This window comes from Lutra lutra, chromosome X (genome assembly GCF_902655055.1).
Source record: "Lutra lutra chromosome X, mLutLut1.2, whole genome shotgun sequence".
NCBI classification, from domain to species: domain Eukaryota; kingdom Metazoa; phylum Chordata; class Mammalia; order Carnivora; family Mustelidae; genus Lutra; species Lutra lutra.
In genome coordinates this window covers 60959413-60987229 of record NC_062296.1, presented here as the reverse complement: position 1 = coordinate 60987229, position 27817 = coordinate 60959413, and the positions used below count along the sequence as shown (strand labels likewise).

Here is a 27817-nt window from a genome sequence, read left to right as displayed (position 1 = left end):
ATTTAACTTTAGGTATTAAATGTCATTCTTTTTTATGACAAAATTTCTCTTCATGTAATGATCCAAATTGCCATTTCACATTTGCCTTCAAAATGGGGAGACCTCTAATTAGTGAACCAGCTGGATCCATCACCATGAAGGTTAAGATCAAGGTCAAGATTGAATAGCATTAGTTTTATTCTGTCCCAAAGTCACAAATACAAATTTAACCCTGCTGGCTTTCTAAAGAAACGTGTGAAAGCTATATCCTAGAGAGTGTACAAAACCATCATCTCTGCAGGAAAAGTAATTCGCAGGTTGACTATATGAGCAGTGGGGTGCACTGTCATCTCCGGTGAACCAAGACAGCATGGTGTCAAGGTTGCCATAGAAACTGAGTCGCCAACCTAGGGTAGCATTGTGGTGCCTAATGCGGGCATAGCATTATGCCAGCCCCATGATTATCCTCATAGTGCCCAGGGATATTATTGGACCTGGAACACTAGACTGTCAATGAATGGCACAGAAACCATCGTTGGTGAATTCTTTTTCCTCCTGGTCTTTCATTATTGGATACTTACTCTTTTCTGAGAAAAGTGAAGAGGTTAAAAAAGAGATGACCTCTATTTCATCCCATAGTGCCTAAGGAAGCCAGAATACAACAGATTTTACACTCATTCAATAAGCTACTTTCTGAAACTAAAAACCAAATTTCCTGAGCCCCCATCACCCTTGTCTATTGATTTAAAAAAATGTCCTCACCATGCATTCTAGAAAAACCCCATCTCCCTCTTTTTCTGGACCCCTCCCCCAACATGCTCCATAGGGGATGCATTATAGTAGAATATTTAGTAGGAAAATGCAATGCTCACACAGCCACAATTTTGAAGATACTGTCTTTTTATTTCACAACATAGGAATAACTCAAATTTTGAGTCTCAAGGACCAAAATAGAGTCGAGCCAAATGTTCAGAAGAAGAGCCAGGCCACCATTTTGGCAGCAAGCTTCACATGGACAAGTGGATGGTAGACAATGATGCCTGCAACATGGCTAAAGCTATAGCACACCCACAAATAGATTCATACTTGGTTGTCTAATTTGCATGCATGAGTATAGTGCGTTCTCCATGCCACTAGCACATATATGCCTCTTTCAAAGTCAGTGCAGGATCCGTATCTGTGCAGGTCTTTAAAAATCCCTTACAAAATTTTACCATAATTTAACTGCAAGAGCCTTCAGGTGGCAAATTCTGTATGCCACTTTTACTTCTTAAAAGTCATTGCTGAATAATAATGACCGCTATCAGGAGTTCCAACATCACATAAGAGAATCCATTTGTTAGTTATTTTAATGTCAGTTAGCTGGCTGTGAGTGAGCCTGGCTACACGTCTCCAACCTGCTTGGTGCCTGGAATTTGCCATCGGTCACCTTTAGCAGCGATGGCAACCTTAGACCAAAGGACAGGATCAAAACTAAACCGAACCAACCCAGATGGTATCACAGAAAGAGTTGGACTCTCCTGCTTTCCAGAATGAATGCTTCCCTAAGATACACCAAACTGTGACAGCCTGACCCACTCGGGCATGGGCATGGGGGCAGGGGGGCAGGGGGCGCCACTTTCCCTGCTAAGGCTGGAATTGGTGGAAACCCAAACAACTTTCAGCGCCAAGGGGGCAAATGCCTGAATCTGAAAAGGAACCAAAAGAAATTGTACCAGGGAAAGGAGACAGGGATGGAGGACCAGTTCCCAGAGCATCTCTCTCTCTGTCAACAAGCACTGAGAGTCTTTATTACTAGAATATGAAGAATCCCGTGGGAATCGCTGTATCTTTTTTTTTTTTTTTCTTTCTTTCTTTCCCTTAACTCTTTTCTTGCCAGTCCTTCCCTGGCCTGTTGAACTGGCTCGGTGAGGGAGAAGGTGGTCTCATCCAGAAGCCACTCAGTGGGAGGCCTCACGAGCTGCACTCCTCACAGTGACAGGAGAGGATGTACCGGTAGGTGGCCGTGAGCCGCATGCCCCCCGAACAGCGCAGGCGCAGTGCCTTCAACTTGGAGGTCTGAGGCCGGCAGCAGTGACAGGAGGAGCGGAAAGGCTGCTTGAGGACAGTGCTGAATGACACCAAGGGCTCAGAGCGTGACGCCTGGCTGCAGTGCCCCTCGCACCTGGCCAGAAGCACCATCTGGGGAGAGAAGAGACAGGGTTACCCTGTGGGGAGACCAAAACCTCAGCCAGGTCCCACGGCACCCTAACACTCTTTGCCGACTTCCGGTGGTTTAGACCAGTGGTTCTCAACCCTGGTTGCACCTTAGAATCACCTGGCAAACTTAGTTTTAAAGCTTGACACCCAGGGGGTGCCTGGGTGGCTCAGTGGATTGAGCCACAGACTCTTGGTTTTGGCTCAGGTCATGTTCACAGGGTTGCAGGATAGATCCTTGCCTCAGGGTCTATGCTCAGTGGGGAGGCTGCTTGAGATTTTTTCTTCTTCTCCCTCTGCCCCACCCCCTGCTCATTGTCTCTCTCTCTCCCTTTCTCTCAAATAAATAAATTAAAAAAATAATAAAGCTTGGGTTGAAGTAAGAGAGGCTGTGTGTTCTTTATAGTGGCTTTTAATGTGGCTATAGTAAACAGACTTCTTTTAGAATCAGATGCAAATTACCAAGGTTATCCCCAGAACAATGGACATAGGCAAACACTTAGTGTTTGCCTCCAGCTTAAGGGGGTGGAGCAGAGGCTCATTTCTGTCTCCCATACATACATCTGGGTTTCCTGGGAGTGGCAGTTATGGGTAGGGGAGGGGGGCAGCTTGATTATGAATTAAAAGAAGGCCATCAAAAAACATGAAATCTTGGGGCACCTGGGTGGTCATTAAGTGTCTGCCTTCGGCTCAGGTCATGATCCCAGAGTCCTGAGATGAAACCCCATATTGGGCTCCCTGCTCAGTGGGGAGCCTGCTTCTCCTTCTCCCACTTCTCCTGCTTGTGTTTCCTCTCTCGTTCTCTCTCTCTCTCTCTCTCAACCAAATAAATAAATAAATAAATAAATCTTAAAAAAAGAAAATATTTTAAAAAAAATGAAATCTTGCCATTTGCATTGATGTGGATGGAACTAGAGGGTATTACTCTAAGTGAAAGAAGACAATCAAAGAAAGACAATTATCATACAATCTCACTGGTACCAGGAATTTGAGAAACAAGACAGAGGATCATAGGGGAAGGGAGGGGAAAATGAAACAAGATGAAACCAGAGAGGGAGACAAACCATAAGAGACTCTTAATCTTAGGAAACTGAGGGTTGCTGGAGGGGAGGGGTGGGAGGGATGGGGTTGCTGGGTGATGGACACTAGGGAGGGTATGTGCTATGGTGAGCGCTATGAATTGTGTAAGACTGATGAATCCCAGACCTATACCCGTGAAACAAATAACACATGATATGTTAATTAAAATAATAATAATTAAAAGAATTAAAAGAAGGAAGTGGTCTTCTCATCTTTCTTAAAGGAAGAAAAGATGACTTCTGGTCATTATAGGTTATTAACGTCATTATCAAAGAAGATGTTGGGATGAATCCAAAGATAGGATATGAGATACCAGGAGGAACCAGCAAGGTTTGGTGAAGTTGGAGTAAGACCTACTGATTTATTTTCTTTGAAATATCGCAGAGGTAGAGAGAAAATGGCAACTATGAACTGTTTCGAATTTGTCAAGGTTTCAGTGCTATCCTGCCCGCTCTTTATGTGGACAAGCAAAACAGACATGATCTGAAATAGCTTTTGAGAGATTATGCCATAGATCAGTAGTACGTGGGCCAGTCCTCTGCGCCCACTCCATCCGTCTAATGAGAAGGAGCCCAAGGTCTTCCCCAGCCCCTTCTCGCTATACCTGCCGGTTTATGAGAAGAGCTCCCTGACAGCTCACTTCAAAGTACTGTTAAATGTGCCATCTCTAATGTCGGCCATCTTTTCCACAGATTAAGCAATATTCAAAGGTCACCTCTCCAAATGAAATCTTTAGAGATCCAGCTTCAGTCCAGATGAATATAGTGAACCTGTGTCAACACACTTAATTCCAAGAGGCACAGACATGGTGGTGTATCTCACCAAAATGATACACACGCAGATGACCCGGATGTAGACCTGGAATGACCTGGCAGTTAGCACAGCCCGTAAAGTGACTGAGTCAGCGATGCTGGGCCATTTATAGAAGGAATGACCTGATCGTGATTTCACTAAGCGTTTTCAGGGTCTCAATCTCCACCTTCAGCTCATTCACTGAATACCCTGGGGCCACCTCCAATGGGTCCCTCTATCTCAGGAGCTGGACTTTTGGGGCAAAGAGAATGCACAGACATGTACATACAATAAACACATTCAGGGCACCTGGGTGGCTCAGTTGGTTAAGCCTCTGCCTTCAGCTCAGGTCACGATCTCAGGGTCCTGGGATCAAGTCCAGCATTGGGCTCTCTGCTCGGCAGGGAGCCTGCTTCCTCCTTTTTGCCTGCCTCTCTGCCTACTTGTCATCTCTTTCTGTCAAATAAATAAATAAATTCTAAACAAACAAACAAACAAACAAACACAAACCACATTCAGTGGCTGCCTGATGCCTTTGGACTCAAGTCCAAAATCCTGAATTGGTATTAAGATCCTCCATGACTTGGATTTCACATCTTTCCAGTCTTACTTAAAACTGTTCTCATTTTTGTCACCCACTCCATTGCAACTGTTCTAGTTCTCATTACTCCCTATTCTAATCAAGCACAATCACTTAAAAGTTATGGAACTGCCCTGAATTTCCCTGCCTCTTACCTTTGCTCATGTCTTTCCCCCTCTCAGGAATGCCCTTTCCTCCTAGCTCTGCTTAATGAAATCCCAGCTATCCTCCATTGTCAAGTTCTTCTCCTCTAAGAAGAGACTATGAGACAATTGTAGGACCTGTGGCATTCTCAACACACATGCAAATCTCCTTTCTGGGAGATTTCCAGGCTACAGATCCCATCTCAAACCTGAAAGTGACATAAAAATCTAGCTCTGATTTGTAAATGTGTGTTGGAGGGCTACAGCGGGGAGTTTGGGAGGGAAGATCTAGAAATGAGTGCCGTTAAGGAATGGAAGGGATAAATATCTGCTTTCCAGATTCACTCTTGATATTCCATCCTTTAGCAACCCTGTTTTACTCCCTCACCTGTTTTACAGATTTAATGAACATCTTCTCACCTCTTCCAGACCAAAGCTTCTCAAACTCTAACACGCATGTAAATCAGTTGGGGAACTTGTTAAAATGCAGATCGTGTGTGAGTAGTTCTGGGTGATGCCAGAGCTGCATTTGTCACAAGACTCTGGTTGATGTCAGTACCGCTAACACCCGCACATTGATTAGTAAGGCTCCAGACCTGTTCAAGTCTGAGAGGTTCTGCTCTAGGTTGATCACTAGATAGGGATCATTTAGTAAATAATAATGGCAGCTGATATTTATTGAGTGCTTGCAACATTTAATCTCATTTAATCCTCATAACAATCTGATGCTAAAGGTCCTCTTTTAATCTCTACTATTATTAGAGAAGAGGAAGCTGAGGTTTTAGAGAGTTAAACTAACCTGCTCAAACTCACGTATCTGGTACAAGGCAAGGCTGGAATCAAACCCAGTTCTGCCTAAAGCCAAGCTCCGGGCCTGAATCCCTAGTATATCCTGCTTCTTGATATGAAAATGTTTTCCTGAAGCAGGAGCCAACTCACACCCTTCTCCAATCTACTTTGACTTACCTCTGGGAACCCTAACCATACCATAACCATAGAAATCTGACCTTTTCCTTATGAACTCCTTGGGATACATACATCATCACCACCCCCAAGCTTCTGCAGAGCTAAGTCTTGAAAGAGCACTCCTGAATGATAATTCCTCCACTGTCAAGACCTCCCCCAGGTGCTTCCCCCAGTGATCTGGACACTACCAGAAACTCCCAGAAACTCCTTGGATGGTACCACACAGTGTCTAACTCCTTAACCAAGTCATCAAACATCAGTTCGCCTTCAAACATCAGTTCACCTGCCAAAACCCAGTCTGTGGTCAACGTACGTTCCTCATGCCTGGGTGACCTGGTGGGGCCTTACTAACATGGAAAGGCTTCTCTGCATTTGGCCTTGTACTTAACTGCTCATAATGGACTTCTCACAGCTCAGGTGGGTGACAGATACCTGTTATCTGCTTTGGGTCCAGTTTAGTTTTTGCTCTCTTAGGTTTCCCCAAGCAATTGGCCCGATGCCAGGAAGTTAGGCAACTTCTCCAGAAATCCCTTGGTATCCCCCCAACTTTAGAGTCACTGGCCTCCAGTGAGATACGAAAGTCAGTTCCTTCTAGTACAAACAGAGCTGCGGGGTTCAGAGATTGCTCAGGGATGGGATCCTTCATGTTCTAATCTTTTTCCATGTGCGGAAGCTAAGAAAAATGAAAGGACCTTGGGTGATCATAAAAGAATGGTAATGATGTTCATATAGAACACGTATTGGGACATTTACTAGGCTCCAGGCTCTGTGCCAAGCCCTTCATATGCAACCTGATTCTTTTTTTTTTTTTAAGATTTTATTTATTTATTTGACAGAGAGAGATCACAAGTAGATGGAGAGGCAGGCAGAGAGAGAGAGGGAAGCAGGATCTCTGCCGAGCAGAGAACCCGATGCGGGACTCGATCCCAGGACCCTGAGATCATGACCTGAGCCGAAGGCAGAAGCTTAACCCACTGAGCCACCCAGGCGCCCTGCAACCTGATTCTTAACAGCTATGTCAAAAGGTAAACTTTCCCCATTTCACAGATGAAGACATGAAAAGGCAGAGGGTGAGTCACCAGCCTGAGGTCCCTTCATTATCCAAAGGCGGGCCAAGATTCTGACCTGAGACAGCTTGATTTCTGAGCCCTCAGTCCTAACCATGACTGTCAGCCTCGATCCTCCTAAGTTGCCCAAGCTGGTCATAAGCAAGTTCAGGCTATTGTGAAGGTTAGAGCCAGCTGTGATTCCTGGATGTTGACCAAAGATTAACCCCGGTGACCCCAGGCCGCTGCTCCCCCTGGTGACCTACCATACTTCCTAGGCAGTTATGTCTTCTGCTACAATATACAGCTATCTTCTGAGTGAGAGAAAACCCAAACACAGATGGTTTTCATCACTCCTTGCTGAAAGGTTCTTACCACTGCCAAAGCCACTTTCTTCCTCCGTCATGGGGGACCCCTACAAATTCTTGGCACAGGCCATGAATGACTAGCTATCTCCATGGGTATCAGAATAAAGACCCAGAACAAAGACTTTGCACACAGAACATCCTATCCTAGAATGGGAGTTTGGACATTTTACTTCATTTAAATGAGCAACGGTCTTTTGCCTTTTTCTCGGCAGTCAACACTATGTACCCCTTATCCTTCCGGCAGCACCCATTCCTTCCTTCCCCAGCACCCTCAATAAATGACCATTTAGCTCATCTCCAGGGCACCCGGGTCCACCCCCAAAAGGTCTGTGCCAGTCTCAGGGCATCAGCAAAATTGCACCAGAGGAATGAAGCAGCAAGGGGACAGATGGACTCTGGTCCGTCGGTCTGGTCACAACTCAAACCGACACGAAGCTTTTGTACATAGAACATTTCCGCTCCCTCTCTCTCCCATTTACTTACGGGCATTATGAGGGCAAAGACTTGGTCTTTGCCCCGCTATTTTTGCCAGCCACAGGGCCTGCACCTTAAATAAATAAATTAATTAAATAAATTAAATAAATTCGTTCCTTAAAGGAAAAAAGTGATCTCTCCCCAGTAGTTAATTGTATTAGAAGTTCAATGTTCCTGACACTTCTACCATACTATGAGCTTTGTCAGCAGCCCTAGGAGAGGCTCGGGGATCTTAACAGCTTCCTCTTTAAATCCTCTGGGAAGTTCTCCAGGCTTTATCCCGTGAACTGTCCTCCTCCTTGGCCCTTTGGAGTTCAGATGACCCTAAACCCTGGTTCCATGTCCCTGCGGGACCACCATCTCCCTCCCCCATTCCTTGCCCAACTCAGACTTCACAGGCCTGCCTTATTAGCTCCCTTTCCCAGCCCACATCCCTGAAAACTCCTCCCTGGCTTACATCCAGAACTTGTCTCCTCCCCCGCTTCCTGCTCCCTCCACTCACCTGGGAAGGGAGGTCAAGGCAGCAAGCTCTGTTTCTTTTCTACTGTTCTCTGCCCACTCTTAACACCCAGCAGGATGGCTTACATTTACTTTGCCCTTCGGCACGCGTCCCCCACGGCTGCCAGATCTCTGTGTTTAACAACAACCGTGATGAGGTTCATTTTCCTAATCCTTTCAGGATCTACGAGATCCCAACCGTTATTGAGGTCTCTGTGGTGACTGAAGTAGAAAGTGAGTCTGAGCACCTCTCCTGTTTATAGCTTCATCATCAAGATGATAATGTCACTCATTAATGTCTATTATATGACAGACGCCATGCTGAACGCCTTACAGATGTCATCACCAATACCCATAACCCCACCTTTAGATACACAGCATTCACCCCATTTTACAGAGGAATAAATGGAGGCACCAAAGACTCATTTCACTTCTCCCGAAGTCACCCTTTGGGCACATCGTTTAGCTGCAATGTGAAACCAGGTCTCTCTCACTTCGAAGTCTGAGATGCCTCAGTTGCCTTAAAGGTTCTCCAGACAGCTTGTTTTCATGAACCACTGGCCTTTTGCCTGTTTGCTGTACAGCCTTTACTCACTCAGAACTTCAGGGAAGATTGTCAATGAACCTGCCACTCCCGGGATCTCTTGTACCCAGTCCTAGGAGGTGTCACTGCTGAAAACCACCGGGTGCAGCCTAATCTCCGGTCACATGACCTCCTTGGTGGACCGCTGTGGCCAATCATTTCCACCTGACTCCATCTCATCCCTCTCCCGAATTGCTAAGCAATGGGTGACAGGCTCCTGGAACTCAAGGCTAGGGGGAGCAGACAGTATCATGGGAGGCTCCCACAGAACAGTCACAAAAATTCCTATTTTCTAGAAACATTGTTGAGTAAAAATCATTATTTCCAGTGGATCCGAAGTTGAGGCTGGGCTTCCTAATAGTGGCTTCTGCATTCTACCGGCATTTCTCCAAAATGAAGATCCAAGTAGTTGAAAGAGAAATGACTTGAGGCAAACGTTGCCACTCCTGGACTAAATGAGCAATCATACTGAATACATTTTTAGCATTCAGTTTTCCCCACCGGTAAAATGGGGCTGCTAATGCCTTCCAAGACAGGTTTGTCGGCAATGATTAGATCCTATATTATGAGATGCCTGACACATATTAGGTGTTCAAGCAGATGTCTTCCCTCCCCTGAGCCTGGGTCACACTCTCCCGGACACCTGTCTTCCCAAGGCCAGACACTGGGTAAATGTAAGTCGGGAAGCGTTAACCACAGACAGACAAATGTTAGGCATGTGTCTAGTAAACAACGGCCTTTGAACATCATGTGGAGGGAAACTTTTTGCAGAGAGGAAAGATCGACCCTGGTCTCCTCATTGTAAAATCCCTTGTTGGCTGTCTCCTAGACACGGGCTAAATGTTTTATCTCAAGTCCGTAAAGAACAATTTCGTTAATGAGACCCATTAGAAAGAAGACCAGCCTGAGTCTGTGAGAGTCAAGAATTATAGATTATTTAAAAATGAAAAACAGGGGCGCCTGGGTGGCTCAGTGGGTTAAGCTGCTGCCTTCGGCTCAGGTCATGATCCCAGGTCCTGGGTTCGAGCCCCGCGTCGGGCTTTCTGCTCAGCAGGGAGCCTGCTTCTTCCTCTCTCTCTGCCTGCCTCTCTGCTTACTTGTGATTTCTCTCTGTCAAATAAATAAATAAAATCTTTAAAAAAAAAATGAAAAACAGTTTTTGTTCTTGGATACATAGAGAAAATCGAATCCAGAAAAGGTCTGGGTAGTTGAAATTCTGCCAGGCTTCTTAAGGCCAAGAAAGAAAGGTTTATAATTATAAGCACCATTTACATAAAACTATTGCTATATTTGAGATCATTTGGGCTGTTAAAAAACAGATTGTTCCCATGAAATTATAAACGTTTCTGCTACTATCACAATTTTGTGCCATTTACCATGGCATTCTGGAAGGAACGTACATGAGCAAAGGTAGACTAAAGTCTGTTTCTAGGAGTCGCACTCAAGCCCCGTGAGTTTGTTGGGCTCGAGTTAACGAGGTCTCTTCTCTGACCTGCCCTTAACTGGTGCAATCGCTGCTAAGATGTTCTTCCAACATTTCACCAAATCTCTCTGGATTGTGTTTAGTTTTTAGAGATGTTCCTATTTCCTTATTCCTTCCTATCATCACCCTGGCATTTTCCTTGAAATAATTTTAATAATGCCCACTTTTGTTAAAGAATCATGATTACGGAGAACAGCTCAGCAGAGGGAGAAATCATGCACAGAGTAAAAACCACCAAATACTAGTGCTATCTGTAGGGGGAGGGGAGGAGAAACTAATAATTGCTCAAGCCCACAATATCTGAGCAATCACAGTGGTAAAAACATGTCCCGTCTTTTTCCCCCCTTCCCTTTGCTTTAGTGTTTTGTTTTGTTTTTTGTATTTTTTGTTTTGCCTAAGAAGGGATTGCAGTCTTACAAAAATTTAAGTTTATCTCTTTACTCCTTTTTTTAGTTCCACAAGTACAAATAAGAGCCAGAAAGTTTTTAAATGGAAAGTCCCTATTTTTTCCCACAGTCCTAGATCTTATTAATATAATGGTTAAAATGATTTAACTCAAATTCGGATTCCCCCAAACTAAAACAAGCCATTATCATTGAGTTGTAATCAGAGAAGTGATGGAAATTTTCAAGGCAGACAGAAGTCATCATGTTTGTAAATGGAGGGTAGAGACATTAACTTATATGGTCTTAATTCTAGTGGCTGATATTACAAAAACTTCTTAATTATACCGGTAATTTAAAAAATACTTGCTGTCTGAGAATGCTTAAGTGGTTTTGGTCTCAGAACTAGAGTGAAAAATCTCTGAGGTTGGGCTAAACACACTCTTATTTACCAAATGTGGGCAAATTTCATTCATGTGACTGGGGGCAGTGACGGTCGTGAGATTCTCATTCTGAGTCTATCCTTCCGCTACTATGGGCCTTCCTTCTGGGTGGTCCCTGTGGCCGGCCGCTCTCGGCCTTTGAAGCATGGTATTCCTACGCATGCCTTGTCCCAACACTGAGACATCCCTCGCATAGGTTGCCTGCCCAAAAATCATATAACCTACTCCAAGCAAGAGCGATTTGGATAATCCCTGTAAAAATGGGAAATGATCCACTTGCCATGTATCTTTTGAAATCATTTTAACGTAAGCATGGCAGGTGGAGAAAGGCTTGGACCACAAGGTCAGCGAGCAGCTATTCCAACAGGATTCTCTTTGAAGAGCCCCCCCACCCCACCCCAACAAGTACATTTTACTGCTCAGTCGTATTTCTGGCATCTGCTTCCTCTTTACTGCTGGTGGAGGTAGCAGGATTCACGAGAACCTGTAGACACCACTTTTCTATCTCGATAAAGAACACTACTGCTGCTAAATTTCACAGCCAAGGAAGAAACACACCTGCCTCGTCTTGTGTAGAGCGACAATTGCATGATGAGAACCTTCCAGCCTTTCCTATTGACTTTGAGTAGCCTGAAAAGAGAGAAGCTGTCTGGGATTATGTACGTGGTCAATCAGGCAGCTTTACTGACAAAGGTTCAAAGCCTGCTGGGAGACCCTGAGAGCAAGATTCTCCCTCAAGCCCCACAGGGCCAGCCGGAGAGCTCAGGTCTGGGCTACGGTCATAGTTCTCCATCCCTTGACAAAGGAACGCGGGCTTCTCTCCTGTCTCTGCGAAGTAGCGCTAACGTTCGCAGACATCAGGATCTTACCTTCGAGCTACACTTGTACAATGGGTGACTGATAGAATCAACATAGTGATGCCTCATGCAGCGTAGAGGGTCCGAGTCCATCATGAAGGAGCTGTCCGTTTTGCTGTCCGTATCTCCCATTAGCGCCAGCAGGGAGAGCATAGAAAAGGATGCAGCTAGTACATGATTTCTCATTGTTGTAAGGAAAAACTTCGGAGAAGGGACAGCAGAGGGAGGCAGAGGACTAGGAATGGGAAATGCCTTCGCCTCCTAGGATCCAGTCCCTTTCGAGCAAAGGGCAGGATCCGGCTGAAGCTTTCTGGTTGTCATTGTCCTTTGTAGGCCCCCCGAGTCTTGTCTTACTCTTTCCACTTGCAATCCATCATCGCGAGATCTGCTGCACAGCTGGAATGAAAACAGAAATTATTTTCCCCGGGGAACATTTACCCAGAAAAACGAATGGAACCCAGGGGGTATGGAGTAGAATTTTTCCACGTCATTTTGAATGACAGCGGTTGGTTTCTCGAGCGCCCTTAGCATAGGCCATCGCCCATTCTAACCCGCTCCCTCCCCCAGAGCTTATTTGTAACCATTCGGAGGTGGACACCGTGGTTTAGTGGAAGCACATGTTGACTTTAATTGCCAGAGTCCATGTTTCGAGGAGCAAGAAGAGTTGGAACTCATGGTAAAGATTAGACATGTGGTTCTGGCCCCAGCACAACTGCATTGGGTGGTCTCATCTTTATCCCTGGCTTGGCAGTGGGGGAGGGTCTATTCAGTTTCTCAATGATCTCTGGTGTCAACATCAGCTCACAGGGCCAGAAAACAGACAGGTCAGCGCTAATGAACACAAGCCACATCCCACGGGAAAGAGGTATATTTTCCATTTCCAAGTCCATTACCCACCCACCCACCCACCCACCTACTTTTCCACTAGGGCTCATCCTGCTTTAGGCTCATCCTGTTTTTGGTGTAAGCCCCATGCCCCCCAGCATCAGTGGCAAACGGCATCTGAAATACACATTATGCTAACTGGCCTCCAGTGTGATTAAAGCAACACGTACGTATTCGCCAAAGAGTCACACATTTCGACAGAGCCTTGTAGCCTGAGCACGCGGCCTAATTCGAAAAAGGAAGTGGTGGTTAGAGCAAAGACTTACCAGTAAAATGGGATCAGGGCCGATAGGGGCCTGGAAATCTGCTTTGTTCTTTTAACCATATGCATCTTGGACAAAGCGGAGAGCGCTGCGCACCACCTCACCAACCCTCCTAAGCCTGGCCAACGTGGGTGCTTTTTATCACACCAGAAGACAGAGTGTCACAAATATTTTCAAACATTTAGGACAACTGGGGAGACCTGTCATTGCATCCCAAACAAAAGGAAGATAATAATTAAAGCCTCAGAAAAAAGTTTTGAAAGTATTTCAGGTAAGAGTTTGATTGTTCTGTTCATTGTACAACATTTTTTTTTTAAATTTCCTACTCATGGACGGTCCAAATAAACGGGGCAAAGTATTAATAAGATCAAGATTAGAAGTTCAAGTCCAGGGGTGCCTGGGTGGCTCAGTCAATTAAGCGTCTAACTTCAACTAAGGTCCTGATCTCAGGGTCCTGGGATAGAGCCCCGAGTCTGGGTCCCTTCTCGGCGGGGAGCCTGGTTCTCCCTCTCCCTCTGCAGATCCCCCTGCTTGTGCTCCTGCACACTCTCTCTCTTAAATAAATAAATTCTTTTTAAAAATTAAAAATAGGGGTGACTGAGTGGCTCTGTCGGTTAAGCATCTGCCTTCCACTCAGGTCATGATCCCAGGGTCCCAGGCTGAAGCCCCGAGTTGGGCTCCCTGCTCGGCAGGGAGTCGGCTTCTCCCTCTCCCTCTGCATACCCTGCCCCTCTCAAATAAATAAAATCTTAAAAAGAAGAAGGAGGAGGAGGAGGAGAAGAAGTTCAAGTCCATATAAGTCAATTAGTTTGGTTCCAATAGAATGGCCCCAGACCCACTTAACCTCAGTTAGCTTTCTTGTGAGTGTGGGGCAGGGGATCCTAGACTGAAAATGGAGTGTGGCAAAGGGCCATTTCAGACAAGAGCATCCCTGGCAATGGCAAATTCTCAGCGAATATGTGTCAGAGAAATCCTATAAATTGCAGGACCAGCAGGGACCAGTAATGAGGAGACCCACTTGGGCTCAAGCCCTGCCCTTGAGTAACTGGGAGACCTGGCTCACGGCATTTAAACAGGTGTGGCCTCAGTTTCCTCATCTGTAGAATAAGAGAAATGGAAAAGATGGAGTCTGTAGTGCCCTTTTGACCTAAAATGACACCGCCTGGTACTTATGGATCCAGTCACCACCATCTCCATAGGCAGAAGATAATCCTGAAGTTAAGAGCGTATTTTCATACAACTCTGCACCACTTTCCCTCGTGAACATGCTAATTGCAGCATCTCATTGAAATTGGTCAAACCTGAGCTAAAGCTCCAAATTGGCAAGAGATGCCAAAGAGTATTCTTTGTTTTCTCTTCAGCTGCATATCACACTGAAACTCACCAAGATTTCAACTCAAAGAGCCAGAGCTTTCTTGGATTCAATGTTCAGAGGCTGCCGTATTACTGACCATTTCCTGAGTTTCAATATGACTGTTATCCCAAGTGGTTATCTGAGTCTTTGAAGCCTTAATTAGTCTCAGAAAAGGAATTTATTAGATTTCTTCTTTCACCACTCCAGTCTATCGATATTTCCCCCAGGAGTCAATGGCAAAGGGATGAAGGGAAAAGTAGACATTCCAGTCCTGGCCCTCCCTCTCCCCTTCAGAGCCATGGCCAGGAGGTATGGTTAAATGAAAGAAACAAATGAAAAGAAAACATACAGCTTGATGGCAAAAATAAGCAACAGCAATCAATAACAAGACCCTATATATGTGAATGCTTAGACCCAGATAGTCCATCTCTGAGAATTATCCTACACGTGCAATCCCACTAGCATGTGATTAATTAGTTCGGCATTGGTCATCACAGCATAAAATTGGAAACTGCACAAAATACCAATCTCTATTACACAACACTCATACCCTGGAATACTATGCAACTGTATAAAGAAGGGTGCAGAAACTCTACTGATGTGTGTTATACCAGGAAGGGTAAGAATATATATTTGTGTTCATTGATATTTACACAGAGAAGCTCTGGAAGGATATTCAAGAAGATACACAATTAGTTATGGACAGGTATGGGAAAAAGACTTTCACTGTATACATACATTTGAATTTGTAAATTTCTGAATTTGTGAATGTATTACCTGTCTAAAACTTCATTTAAAAAATGTGTACTTTCTGGGACGCCTACGTGGCTCAATCGGTTAAGCGTCGGCTTTCGGCTCAGGTCATGATCCTGGGGTCCTCGGATCAAGTCTCGTGTCAGGCTCCTTGCTCAGCGGGGAGCCTGCTTCTTCCTCTGCCTGCTGCTCCCCGCCCCAGACCCCCACTTGTGCATTATGTGCTTTTTCTCTCTCTGAAAAATAAATAAATAGAATCTTAAAAAAAAATTGTACTTTCTCTTTCCAAACTTGGCTTAAAAATACTAATTAAATTAATGGATGTTGAATGTTTGTGCCAGTTTGAGTATTTTAGTAATTTATATTTTTATTTCTTACAAATTTTGGAAGACATGCTAGTTAGTCTTTTCTGTCTTCCTAGTGGATCATTTAATTCTTAAGCAGTACTGCCACCTAGTAGCGACATCTTGAATTGCAAGCACAGTTGAATTTGTTTTTTCTTGAAAGTTGAATAAAACTTTTGCAGACAAGTGTTGTGAAGCATATAATGATAAAGAGACAGTTAATGTCACACAAAATATAACTTTATTATCTGATATTCTCTTTAAAGATGATAAGCTGAACCCAGATGTAGTAATAAAGATAAAGTAGAAAAACATGTCAGAGAAAATGCTGCTTGACTGCTAATAAGAAATACACTTTTCAGGTCAACACGCTCACAAAGCATGGTACTTTTTGTTCAGTTTTTATATTAAACTCTGAAATAAGAATTCAAGCAACGATGTAAACAGACCACTGAACTCTCAAAACATAAAGGTAAAATTCTTGCCACTTAACTTTGGGATTTTCACCCAAAGTGTTCACATCATATGAAGAAAGAAATAAGCATAATGCTCGAAAACCGAGTGGCATGAAGTCAGATTCATCTGAACTTGGTGTTGGTGGGGTGTGCCCAGATGAGAAGTGCACGGTGCTGAGGGCAACACTCACAAAGAGGAGAGTCAAAATGAAGGAAATTCCCATCACTTGAGATCCGACTTATGACAGCCTAGGGGTATCGTCTTGTCTTGTCAGAGCTTCGGGCATGTTCCTCAAAATTAAATTAATTCCCATTTGCTTTCATTTTTTTTTAAAGTCACGGATCATAAAAACCAAACACTGCCCATCAAGACTTAGAACCTCGGCCAGCCAGTGATGGTCTGACTGAGAAAGCAACTCACTTGCTGAACTTGGGAGCTCCAGGGCTGCTCCGTGCTCTGGGTACAGCCTCTGAGACATGGACTTGGCGGATGTACAGAGCCCACATTCTCATAGCTCCCATGTGGAGCCTCTGCCGGCAGGAGAGGCACGTAGGCCGGCGTGCCCGACTTTGGAGCTACCCTCCAAACGATACCAGTGGAAAAGAACAACTGGTGCCCAGATTTCCCCACCTGTCATCCTCAGGGAAATAATATAGCAGAGCTCATAGCGGGCTCAGCCTCCTGGGTGAGAGATGGTGTTGTGTCCACAGAGCAGCTCACTCGTGGGCTGACCTTCTGCCTGGCAGAGGGTAAAGTGCTGGTTTCACGCAAGTTATTCCAGCAACAGGCTAAGACCAGGGGCATGTGCCAAGAATGGCCTTATTCTTGCCCCGCTTGCCAGGCAAGGGAGGGTGGAGCTTTGGTATCCGGATTCCCACCCTGGGCTGTTTTCAGTATTAATACATGCACGTAATGCCTCCCATGGCTTCTTTCTACAGATATTTATTGAACACATATTCCGTAAGCATTTACTAAGTGTCTCCTTTTGCTCTAGCAGATAACAGTTAAGGGTCAGCGGGGGAAAAAAATAGGTCCTGTTCTAGTGCCTTCTTCCAGCTCACCGCATCTACAAGCAAAGAGTCTTGGCCTGTTGTTTCCTGGGTGACTTTTTTTGGACCCAAGGATAAACTCCCTCACCACCTAATTCATATCCAACATGCACTGCATCATTTCTAAGAAGATCAAGTTCAGCAGATAAAATATCATGACTTTGGAATGGTGTCAGCGTCACAGACAAGAGTGATTTGATATTTACTCTCATTTCAGACAATCATATCAGGCCTGAGTCAGGTAGAGAGGGCAGAACCAAGAACCTCTCTCCAAGGAATCGCCAAAAATAAAAATCAAAGGTTTAAGTGTGGAAGAAAGCTCGCCACTAGATAACGCTTCACACGAGGCTTAGGGAAGAAAAAATTCTAGGTCTAATCAGAGAGTGTGAAGTGCTAAGTAGCCCCTTCTCAGGAACTCAAAGAATTCCTATTGGATCTAGTCAGCTAGATGCCTTGGAGAATAAGTCAGATGCCTCTTCCCAAGGAACTTAATTTATAAACTGTAAACAGCATGTTGGATTTTATCAAGCATCCCATGTGCTCAACGAATTGTTTTTGATATTATTCCTCTCTGGCTGCACATCAGTGGCAGCCCAGTACCTAAGCCTGGGCTGACCTGGAGGCAGCAATACCAAGGCTGGGAGCCACAAGGTCACTAGAGAGACTACGGCTCCTGCCCCTGTCAGCTCACGGTGTCCATTCTCCAATCAGAGGTGGCCATGCCTGCCCCCGCAGTGCCACCTAAGCAGGGAGAGAAGGTGACATCTTTGCAATTCAACAGCAGTCCTCCAGTCTACAGGGCTCTGTGCTCCCCCAGCCTGCATTACTAGCCAAGCATGGTTAGACTCAGCAGTGGTGGAGATGGAGGAAGAAAAGCGATGGGGGTTGGGGGTGGGGGTGGGGGGAAGGAAGAAAGAGGGCAGGAGAAATACAGCCCAGGAGAGAAGCACTAAATCACAACCCCAGAGTAAATGAGGGTGCAAAAAAGAAGAACTGGGAACAGAAGTAATTTCTGAGAATGGGCCAATGTCAATGGCTCCTCCTGTGTGTGTGTCCTTGGATTAAATAGTTTTACTGTCTTGGGAGGGACTGGTGTGGGAGGACTTGACCTTGAGACTTGACTGAAACTTCAAATCTTGATTTTCGGGACATCCAGAAGAACCTCTCATTGTTATTCAAACTCTCCCTTACCTACAGCTTTGACCTCTTCTTCCCCAAACCCATGTCCAACCCATGCTAAGTGTCACGTGTCCCAGTGTTTTGCACGCATTGGTCAGAAATAGTAGATAATTATTATACTGCATTCTGAAACCTGAAGAACATTTTACTGTTGCCTGCTCTACTGGAAGGACGGCTGATCTGAGGAGTCTCAAGCTCTGAGCCCTACACTTCCCATCATTGGCTATGCCATCTTGAGCAAGTCCCTTGCCTTCTCTGGGACTCTGTTTTCCCATCTACAAAATGAACAGATTGGTCCAGATGCTTGTGTGGTTCTCCCCATTTCTGACATTCTCTAGCTCTCTCCTACCTTCTCAGAGGACAGCACCTGCTTTGGGGCTTCATTTTCCCTGAAGCAATACTACAGAAAGGGTTCCTTTCTTCCTCAGGAAGTTAATGACTGCAGAAAAGTCCAAACAAATCATCATGTGGTGCCTGAAGCTAAACCGAAGGTCAAGCCATAACAATCTGCCCTTTTGATGAAGCCATATTGGTGGCCTGAAATAAAAAGAGCCCTTAATAACCAATTGACTCAGTGCCTGAAGTTACCAAATATAGTTATAAATTAAGAATATGCTGTTGATAATAAGGAGTGGCTGGCGAAGATATTTACGCAGTCCCTGTGACTCTTAGAACTGTCTTAAAATGTATAGTGTTTCTTTCCAGTCTTCACCACTTGGGGAGAGGACAAAGGCTAATAGTGAGCAGTCATGGTAGAAGTAGACATCTTTCTTTTGATGATAGTGATATAAGCGGAATTTAGCCCTCCTGAATCTTCCCCATGAGTGACCTTAATTCTAAACCGAGTTTGAGCCACAGATCCTCATCCCCTAGCGGGGCCACACTCTGGTTCAGGATAGAAGAGGGAGATTGGTTAGAAGAGTTGTCTCCTCTGCAGGTGCGGAATAGATAAGGTCCCAGTTGTCAAGAGCAAGGCACTCTGCTTACAAACTTACAAACTTACAGATGTTTCTGTAAAACATCTACAGAACCTTTGTGCTAAGGGAGGTACATTCCAGAAGCCCTAGGTGGGGACTTGGGTCTATAAGAGTTGCTTGTTGGTTATGGTTATGGCTCTTGGATCTAGTGCTGGGCTTCTATGGGGTTCTATAGTTGCTAAGGAAAGACTCACTCTGAGTTCCTCATGCTTGACTTTTAGAGTACAAAACCTTGCATAAATTGGAAGTGATGAAGTCTGATTACCCATGTGCCGAAAAGCATGAGACGGCTCAAGTCTTTTCCTCTGGGGCTTTGGATTATTTCTGTAAGCCTACCATTCCACTATGAGCTGTGACTGATATGGTGATGAGCTGTCAGAAAATGCTTAGCGGTGGTCTTTCTGCGGTGCCACAAATCAAGGACAGCCCTAAGCAGGGAGTCCCTCTCCATCCTTCCATCAACAGGGAATGAAAACAGGGTGATGGGAAGCCATAACGGAAGTAACAGAGAAGAAGGAAGAAGGATGTGTTTATGTTCAAAATCTGCCACTGCCCTTCCACTGCATTCAAATGGCCCCATTTCAGAAAGGGAAGGTTCCCTTCATTTTACCCAGTCTTTCCCAGGAAGGGGGTCTCACATCACAGACGAGACACATTTCTACCACTTACCATTGGAAAGGAAGCAGGGGAGTTGTGAGACACCCACTCAGCCCAGGGACTCAGTCTGCCCTCCCACCCCCCCCAAAGCATGAATGCATTCTCTCCCTGTGGAAAAGAAAAGGTAGCCAGGTGTTCTGGGGACCCTGCTGCTGAAGCCACTTGATATTTTCTCTGCCCCTGGACTGCTGGCTCTGGTATGGCCTTAGGAGAAGAGAGGTGACTAGTGTCAGTTCAGGGAACAGGCTTTCTCTCACCCTGGGGCCAAATGAGTATGTTGGCTTTTCTTCAAAGTGTCCAGCAAAGTGTTTCCAAAGCTGCATTTGAATATCCTCAGCCACAACAGCATTTTGGAATGGTGGGTAGTGATCTCACCTAACAGCTGTAGGGCCCTTAGTTAGAAATGGGGCATAAACAATGGAACCAACTCAGCCTCTATTCAATTCATCTTTTCTGCCCAACTGTGGAAGTTGAATACTGAATTCAATCCCATTGCAATCCAGAAGACTTGGGGATTCAGACTTCTGTCAAAGGGGCACGGTTAAAATAAAATCATGTAGAAATACGTTTCTCTGTATTGCTCATAATTCTGAACGTAGTGGGCTGTTGGTCTCCTGTCCGCGTTTCTGCTTCGCTTAAACTCCGCACACTACAGCTACATTGTTGGATTGTTGGTTCTCCTCTCACCATTCCATTCTGCTGCCCTTGGACTTCAAACCTCAAAAGAAAAATTTAAATCCTGAAAAGGACTAATTTCCCATCCTCTGGAGGAAAAATCACAGAAATGTATCAAATCCTGAACCATCACCTCCTGTTTAAAAAAGAAATTGGACTTTGATTCTTCACGTCCATTTTAGGCATGTAGATGCCTACATTTTACTTGGAGCAGAGGAGAGGGGGATGCTTTTTTCCTGGAGGAGTTGACCTCCTTTTCTAATGCCAAGTAAAGAAGGCAACTTCAGGGTTCAAATCCTCCTCCCTGGGAGAGAGCAGGTGAAATGAAGGGAAGCTTCCCTTCCTGAAAGTGGGCTATTTGAAAATTTGTGGCAGCAGATTTGGAACATCAAAAATAGTCCTTCCTTCTTCTCTTTTGTCATTTCTCCCGTGACCTATTTGTATTCCCTATTGGTGGCAGGATGGAAGGGGACTCCCTGTTTAGAGCTATTGTTGGTTTGCAACACTGCAGAAAGGTTATCCCTGAGCATTTTCTGACAGCTCATCAACTTTCTTGAATGTATTAACCTGTTGCCCTTTCATTTTTTAGAGGATATTACAACTGGTTGGATCACAGCTTAAAAGGAGAAGCTGGGATTGAGCCAGGCCTTGGAAGAGAGAAAATGGTCTGAAAAATTCTTAGCTTTTGGTAGAAACAAAGAAAAAAAAGAAAGAAAAAAGAAACATACATCAATGGCAAATCTAATAGAACCAAGTTTAAAGCTACTAGTCAACGTTCAAGTGCAGATCTTGACATGAGGGTGAAAAGGACCTCAAACTGGATGAATTCCTGAGTATAAGCACTGGGGCTATATTGTGGACTGAAGTTACCCATTCTTTGAATTTTCTGAGTCAGCACTGTCTCCAACAAAAAAGCATTTGTTCCAGACCATGAACCCCATCCAGGGTGTTAACGTTCTGACCATTGAGAACGGGTCTAGGGGGGTGTGACTTCTCAGCCTTGTAGGCTCAGCCGTCAGACTCTGAGACCCTCTGATGGAGGGGACAGTAAGCACGACTGGTCCCAAGCAAACTCTTGCCAGACACGCGGGAAGAAAGCTTTGCAGATGTGAGGACAGCTGGCGTCACACAGAATACCATCGGCCCAGTCTCCCTCAAAAACTCGAATGTGTGGGTGTCTGAATGTGCAGCACGCAAACCTGCACCGCGGAGCCGGCGCCCCCTTTTCCTCCCCGCACCCCGCCCCCCGCACACACACGGGGGTGGCGGAAGGATTCCGCATCCTTTGTGGCCGCGGTGCTCAGACACACAAGTTCATGGTTGCTGATCCGACGGGTGAGGAGTGGGTGCTACCGGCTGGAACGGTGCCACTGGCAGGGCAGACAGGAAAATAGGAATGCTCTTAATGTCCTCCCAAAGAAAACCTTTGACGGACAAAAGAGTGGTTGTATTTTTACCCTCTCCCTTCATGCTGCCAGGCGTCTTTAAATAGATCCTCTAGCCTAGGGACTTGTATGGAATAATTCATATTAAAACCCAAGAAGTGGCAGAGGAGGGGAGTTGGTTCTTTTCTTCTCTTTCTTTCCTTTCTCCACTCCCCCCCCCTGCCCGCCCCCGCCCTTGTCAAGTGAACAGGAAAAGACTCATTTTAATTCAGCTGTGTTAAATTTCTCATTCTGGGTCTTTTAATGAACTTTAGCTAATTCGGAAAAGACGACGAAAACCCCCAGGAGAAGAAAAGGGATAGGAAGCGGCATTGTAGATGGCTCTTTGATACCTTTTGGTCCCAAGGACATGAGTGGCATCTTTTAATGATGCCGCACAGAGCGGGTGACCCCAGGCTCTTAAATGGGAAGGTCTAACGGAGAAGTCCCAGTGCCTTCCATTAGCAACTCCTAAACCAATGGGCTATTCTGCTGTTGAGAGAAAGAAAAAAAGGGAAGAAAAAGTCTTCCCCAGTTTTCCGGCCCCACACATTTGTACTTGGGCTCCGGCTAGGATCCGTTTTCTCCCGTCTCCCTCTCTCCCCAAATGGGTTTCCAAAAGACCTTCAGGCCCCAGTTAGCCAAATTCAAAACCCCGTCTGTCCTTCTTTTTCCTTGGGAAGGTAAGGATGTGGGAAGGATGGAGAAAGGGGGCGGAGCAGGGCCTGAGGATCCGGGGAGCTTTGCAGCAAGCCACTTGTCTCTCCCCTGAAACAGAGAATAACCACATTTCTCTTAATGTAGGCCGAAGGGCATCCAGGCGTTCCCAGAGCTCTGCTACCCCCAGCCCTGCGCTGGAGACGCGCGGGTCATTGTGATGGTATGCTCTCGTCCCTGCCAACCCGGGTCACCCCAGCCCTGCCCTGAAGGGCAGCCGAGCCATGTGGCTGCTCCTCTCTGCGAGTGGGTTCAGGCTCAGGGCTCCAGAAAGCCCCCCGATCCTCTCAGCCCCGGCAGAGCCGCTGCCAAGAATGACATCCTGAGATTACTATGAAGATGGGGAGACCTCACGGGCCACTCTCCCCGGATGGAGCGGGACCCAGGCTGTCTGGAAAACAGGCAGAGCAAAGAGCGAGCTCACAATGGAAGGAGCTCAGGCGCGCGGTGGTGGTGGGGGAAGGGAGTGGTGGAAAGCCAAAGAAAATAAAAGCCACATGCCACCCAGGAAGATTCCAGGGCGGGCAGGAAGGAGGTGGCGGAGGAAGAACTTGCCGGGAGCGAGTACCCAGACATGGCACTGCCAGTCTCACTGGATTCTTTTCTGAATTAGATTATGCGAAAGAAAGCGGGGAAATATATAGCCGGCCAGCTGTTCAAAGGCTTACAACCTTGCTTTTATTGTCCGGGTAAGTTGGTGAGGTGGGGCATCAGAGGAATTCCAAACATACCATCCCAGACAAATTTTAATATGTTCCCCAGTGTCATACACGAAGAGGAAATGACAGCTGATCACAGCCAAGGCAGACCACAGCGATCTGGGCCCTGGAGCTCACCCAGCCACCAGCCTCTGCCCTAGTACTTCTATCTGTCCACCTGCCTCCCCATCCCTTCTGCCCTTACTGGCCCTGCTGGGTTTGGGGGGTGGTGGGGGCTGGACAAAGTAGCAGGAGCTGACGTTCATGGGAAGAGGTGAGGTTGGCCTTCAAGGCCGCTGGCCAAGAAGCCGAGGCTGGCTAGGGTGAGTCAGGCACCCCAGGGAGTCAGAGGCATTTTAATCCAACCACGGGGGATTATCTGCTGATAAGGGCTGAATCAAGGACTCTGGTGATGCTGTCTTCAGGGTCCCCCCCCACCACCAACGCCCCCAGTAACCTACCCATGCCAGAAAACAGAAGACTTCGTTATTTGAAAGCAACCCTGTGTGTGGCTCTGATGGGGACCTGGGTTTTAGGGAACGACTTCCGGCATCTTCTTCCCAGGGGCCCCTTGAATTCAAGCCAGACCCAGAGGTCACTGGTTTGGATCCTGGGGGCGGTTCAAGTAAGTGGTGGGAGCCAGTGATAGCATCTTGCTCTGTGCATGTTTCTAATTCAGTGATTCATCCAGTGGCCCTGATGTCAGCTGCTGAGTGTAGGTGACTCACAGCCATCCCTGATAGAGATAGCACGTGGTCCTTTCCCAAGTATGCTCAAGGGAACAGAGAAAGGATAAACTGTCCTTTTTCCAGGCTTCCTCTACCCAGGAGGGAAAGATCCGCGCTATGCTAGCTGTGAGTGATGTGTACCCAAGATTCGGTGATAAAGGCCTCAGGGGAACCCCTTCGTCACAAATGGAAAGAAAACCCACTGATAAGCGACAGTCGTTGCAAATAAATTGGGGTCTCAGCAGATATTTGAAATGGGCCTTTGTAACAAGGCAGTCATGGACGCGTTTAGCCATTGGCAAAGTCCGTGTCAGTCCCCAAATCTGACTGGAGATAGCATACAGACCGAGAACTGGGCCTTGGGACAATACCTCAGTCACCTTCACATCCAGCAGGACTAGCATCATTTCTTAAAAGGTTGATGGCATGAATAATTCACTAGTAAGAATAATAGCGCTTGAATTGTGAGTCCTTCAAGTACAGTAGAAATTGCTGGCCACCATCGGTGGCTAGGATGCCGAGAAATTCACATTTTTCAAGGGCCCAGGAAAATAAATGAATTGGAAATTGTTAAATGTATTGAAAAATGATTTATTTTCCCCTTGACAGCGTCATTGGAACTCGAATTAAGATTGAAAACTCCACAGGCATATTTCCATCTGGGGGTGTCAGCTGCTTGGTACACAGAGGGTCAAGAAGTCCTCCACCAAGTTCCCCCTTTATCTGAACCAAATATATCTTAAAGCAAATGATGCAAAACTTGGCGTTCTGGGTTCAGACACTCTCGTAAAATGATCTGAGTAACAGTACCAGAATATTGCTTTGACTCAGCCCACTGCTTTGTTAACAGCAGGAGTTTTTAAAGAGGAGTTTAAAAAAAAAAAAAAAGTCACTGCAAAATTGCATAGCAATAGAATCCATAGTATCTTTTCGGGCTTTCTCAAATCGTGAATATCTCGGGGCTGTAAATTAACTCTTTCAAAAGCTGGATTTTCACTCAACAATGCCCTTTAGGCTAGTTATTAAAGGAGATCAGGAAGGTTCCCCCATAAGCCACGTTCCCGCTCCACAGTGAAATCTGGTCAAGAAGACCCTCAAGTTTAATTTCGGAAGCCAGACCGGTGAGAATAAAATGGGCCGATATTTTCATTTGGTCTAAAGGCCCCCTTGAGAAGCATTCTGCAGCTCCCCGGGCCCCCCATTCGTTGACACCCACAGCCCACACTGCATTTTAGGCGTCTCTACGTTTTCAAACGCACCGGGGATTTAATATCCTGTGTTGGAGCAATTTGCCGATGCCAGGTCCTTGTCATTAAAATACACTATTATTAGAAATGAGACATTTCGCAGCATCCGTATCTGTTATCAATGACAATTACAAAGGACAGAAAGTGGGACTCCCGTCTTGCCAAAGTGCTTCCTTTCCTGCACCTGAATCTCAGTGGAGAAGGGAGTCAACTCTTCCATGCAGGTTTATCTGGGCTTCTGAATTACAATGAGCCTCAGTTACAGGGCGTTCCGAGTCATTAACATTCTGTACACAAACTTCCCGTCCCCCAAGAAAGAGTTTTGCCCAGGCCTCCTACAGCCCAATTGTTAAAGAGAGAACTTGCATTCAGGAGCTAGAAAGAACCCCCACCCCCCCCACCCTGCCCGAATATTCCTCAGGTGTTCGTAGGAGTCATTCCTACAGGTCCCCATCTCTGCGCCGGTGGGAGCATCCTTTCTCGGTCACCGTTTGGACAGTGTGGCAATAAGGCCAAGGCAAACAGCATGCATTTCCTCGGACTTTTTGCCCAATCAAAATCCTATAGTAAACCCATCCTCCTCTCTCCCCAGTGCTCCTGCCTGCGTCTATGGAAGTGAAGTCCTTGCACATTGGAAGGATAGTGCAAAGGAACAGGATTCCTGCAAAGCGTGATACAGAAAGCTAGAAATAAATGTTGCCTATTGTTTGAAGTCATTCTAAGCACTCCGGCGGAGCCCTGGCAGGAGATCAGCAGCATACAGAAGTAGTAATAAAAGTAAACAGTGCGCTTTTAAACTCTCAGGCTTGCCCGCGTTCATAGTGCCCCCATTGTAACAGGGATGGGGGCAGTGGGGAAGAAACTGGGGCTTTGGGAATCCATGTCGTCCAATGCTGCTTCCCAGTCTTCCTTTCACTGGGTCAAATAGAAGAACCATTACAAAGTTACATTGAACTACGCAGAGAGTTTGAAAATGAAATCCCTTTCGGTCAAACCCAAAGGGATTTTCCACCCTCTCCGTGAGGCTCCCCTGCTCTGTCACAGACTTCAAAGACCCTTTCGTTAAAAAAAAAAAAAGAAAAAGAAAAAGAAAAAAAAAAGAAACCCACAAAGCTAGCATACTACCGATTAATGCAAATTCAATTAATGCAAATTTAAGTGGTATTTAAAGGTTTTTTTCTTTGTCTGAGAGGAGGATGAAATGCTCGGTTTGGAAAGAAGTAATTTCCTAGGCAAGCCGTCAGCGCTTGTTTTCCTGCTTACCTTTGGGGGGAAACGCAGGGCTCCTTTCTTCTCAGACTTTTCTGAGAGCTAGAAAGAGGTCCTGTTACTTCCAAATGCTTTTGTTCTTCTGTCCCTCTGTCACATGGCTTGCCTTTTATATTTGCAACACACAAAAGTTAGGACTGTTGTTTAAGCGACACAGGGAGAGAGAGAGAGAGGGAGAGGGAGAGGGAGAGAGAGAGAGAGAGAATGTCAAATGGAAAAGTGCCATTGCAGTCATATATCAATCAGGCGTGCGGCCGCAGCAGCGCTCTAGCAAATGGGAATGCCAGGGAAATGTGAGGCGCTCCTTATCGGGGACTCAGCCACTGCCCACCGCTCGGCTCCCTTCCACGGAGCATCTTACGATGGGAACAGCATAGAGGAACAAGGGCAAGGGCAAGGAAGTTCCCTTTCTTTCTTTCTTGGGAAATAATAAGAGGCTAAATGAATATTCTGGGTTTAATTCTTTGGCAAGCATGCCATCGAGATGGGCAGTCCGCGGTGAAGACGCATAGTTTGGGAAACACAGAGACAGTGGCATTCTGTTTCACGATTCCGCAGCTGCCTGAGATGAAGCTGAAATTTTAAGGAAGGGGGAGAAAGATGGGGGTCAGAACGGCTTCGCAGGCTATACCGCTGAGGCAAGTGCAAAACGCTGCCCTGTTTTATCACGACCTGTGTGGGTGGCGAGAGCTTTTTTTCTGTGTTGTTCATCCATTATGTGATTTTTAGCGGCACGTACGCGATTAAATCTACAAGGGCACTTTACTAGGTGCTGTCATCTGCATCATTTAGAATCAAACTCTCCCTAGGATTTAGAAACAATGGAAAAGTGACAATGGGAAAGTGTAGTCCCTGACTCCTTGGAATAGAGGAGGGTGAACCTAACAGGTAAGGCCAAACCACCTCCAAATGGCTCGTTTTGCAGAAAAGTGGCAAAGGTCACTGGGGAAGGGGGGGGCGGTGGTGGGGGTTAAGTACTCCTGCTAGCCAGTAATGCCCTTATGAGCTGTGAAAATACAAAGGGAAATAATTCCTTCAAGAGCTGAAAATTGAGGCAGAAAACCATCGAACAATTTTGGTGGACGACACAAAGAACCACTGAACCATTTATAGCTTGGTTTATGTCAGACGGACCCAACCCCAGAATAATTTTTTTTATTAATACTGGTGAAGACTTAAACTGAGAATATTTTTTTTGAAAGGCATTTCAAGGTAGAGTAAATATAATTCTAAAACTGAAGAATAAATTTCTCTCGGGAGCTCCATATAAT

General features: G+C 45.8%; 1 protein-coding gene across 1 annotated transcript; it reads right to left on the bottom strand.

Moving 5' to 3' along the window:
• Window positions 1-1591: 1591 nt before the first annotated feature.
• NDP (norrin cystine knot growth factor NDP) lies at window positions 1592-26846 on the bottom strand. The gene is made up of 3 exons (XM_047715222.1): window positions 26541-26846; window positions 11884-12267; window positions 1592-2160 (listed from the first exon to the last, which is right to left on the bottom strand). The coding sequence occupies exons 2-3, from the start codon at window positions 12055-12057 to the stop codon at window positions 1933-1935; spliced, it is 402 nt and encodes a 133-aa protein (XP_047571178.1). The 5' UTR covers window positions 12058-12267; window positions 26541-26846; the 3' UTR covers window positions 1592-1932.
• Between the last annotated feature and the right edge of the window lie 971 nt (window positions 26847-27817).

Coding starts and splice junctions, on each gene's coding strand:
- NDP (XM_047715222.1), bottom strand. CDS start 12,057: ATGAGAAATCATGTACTAGCTGCATCCTTTTCTATGCTCTCCCTGCTG. Junction 2,161..11,883: donor TGTACAAGTGTAGCTCGAAG/GTAAGATCCTGA, acceptor TTCTCTCCCCAG/ATGGTGCTTCTGGCCAGGTG.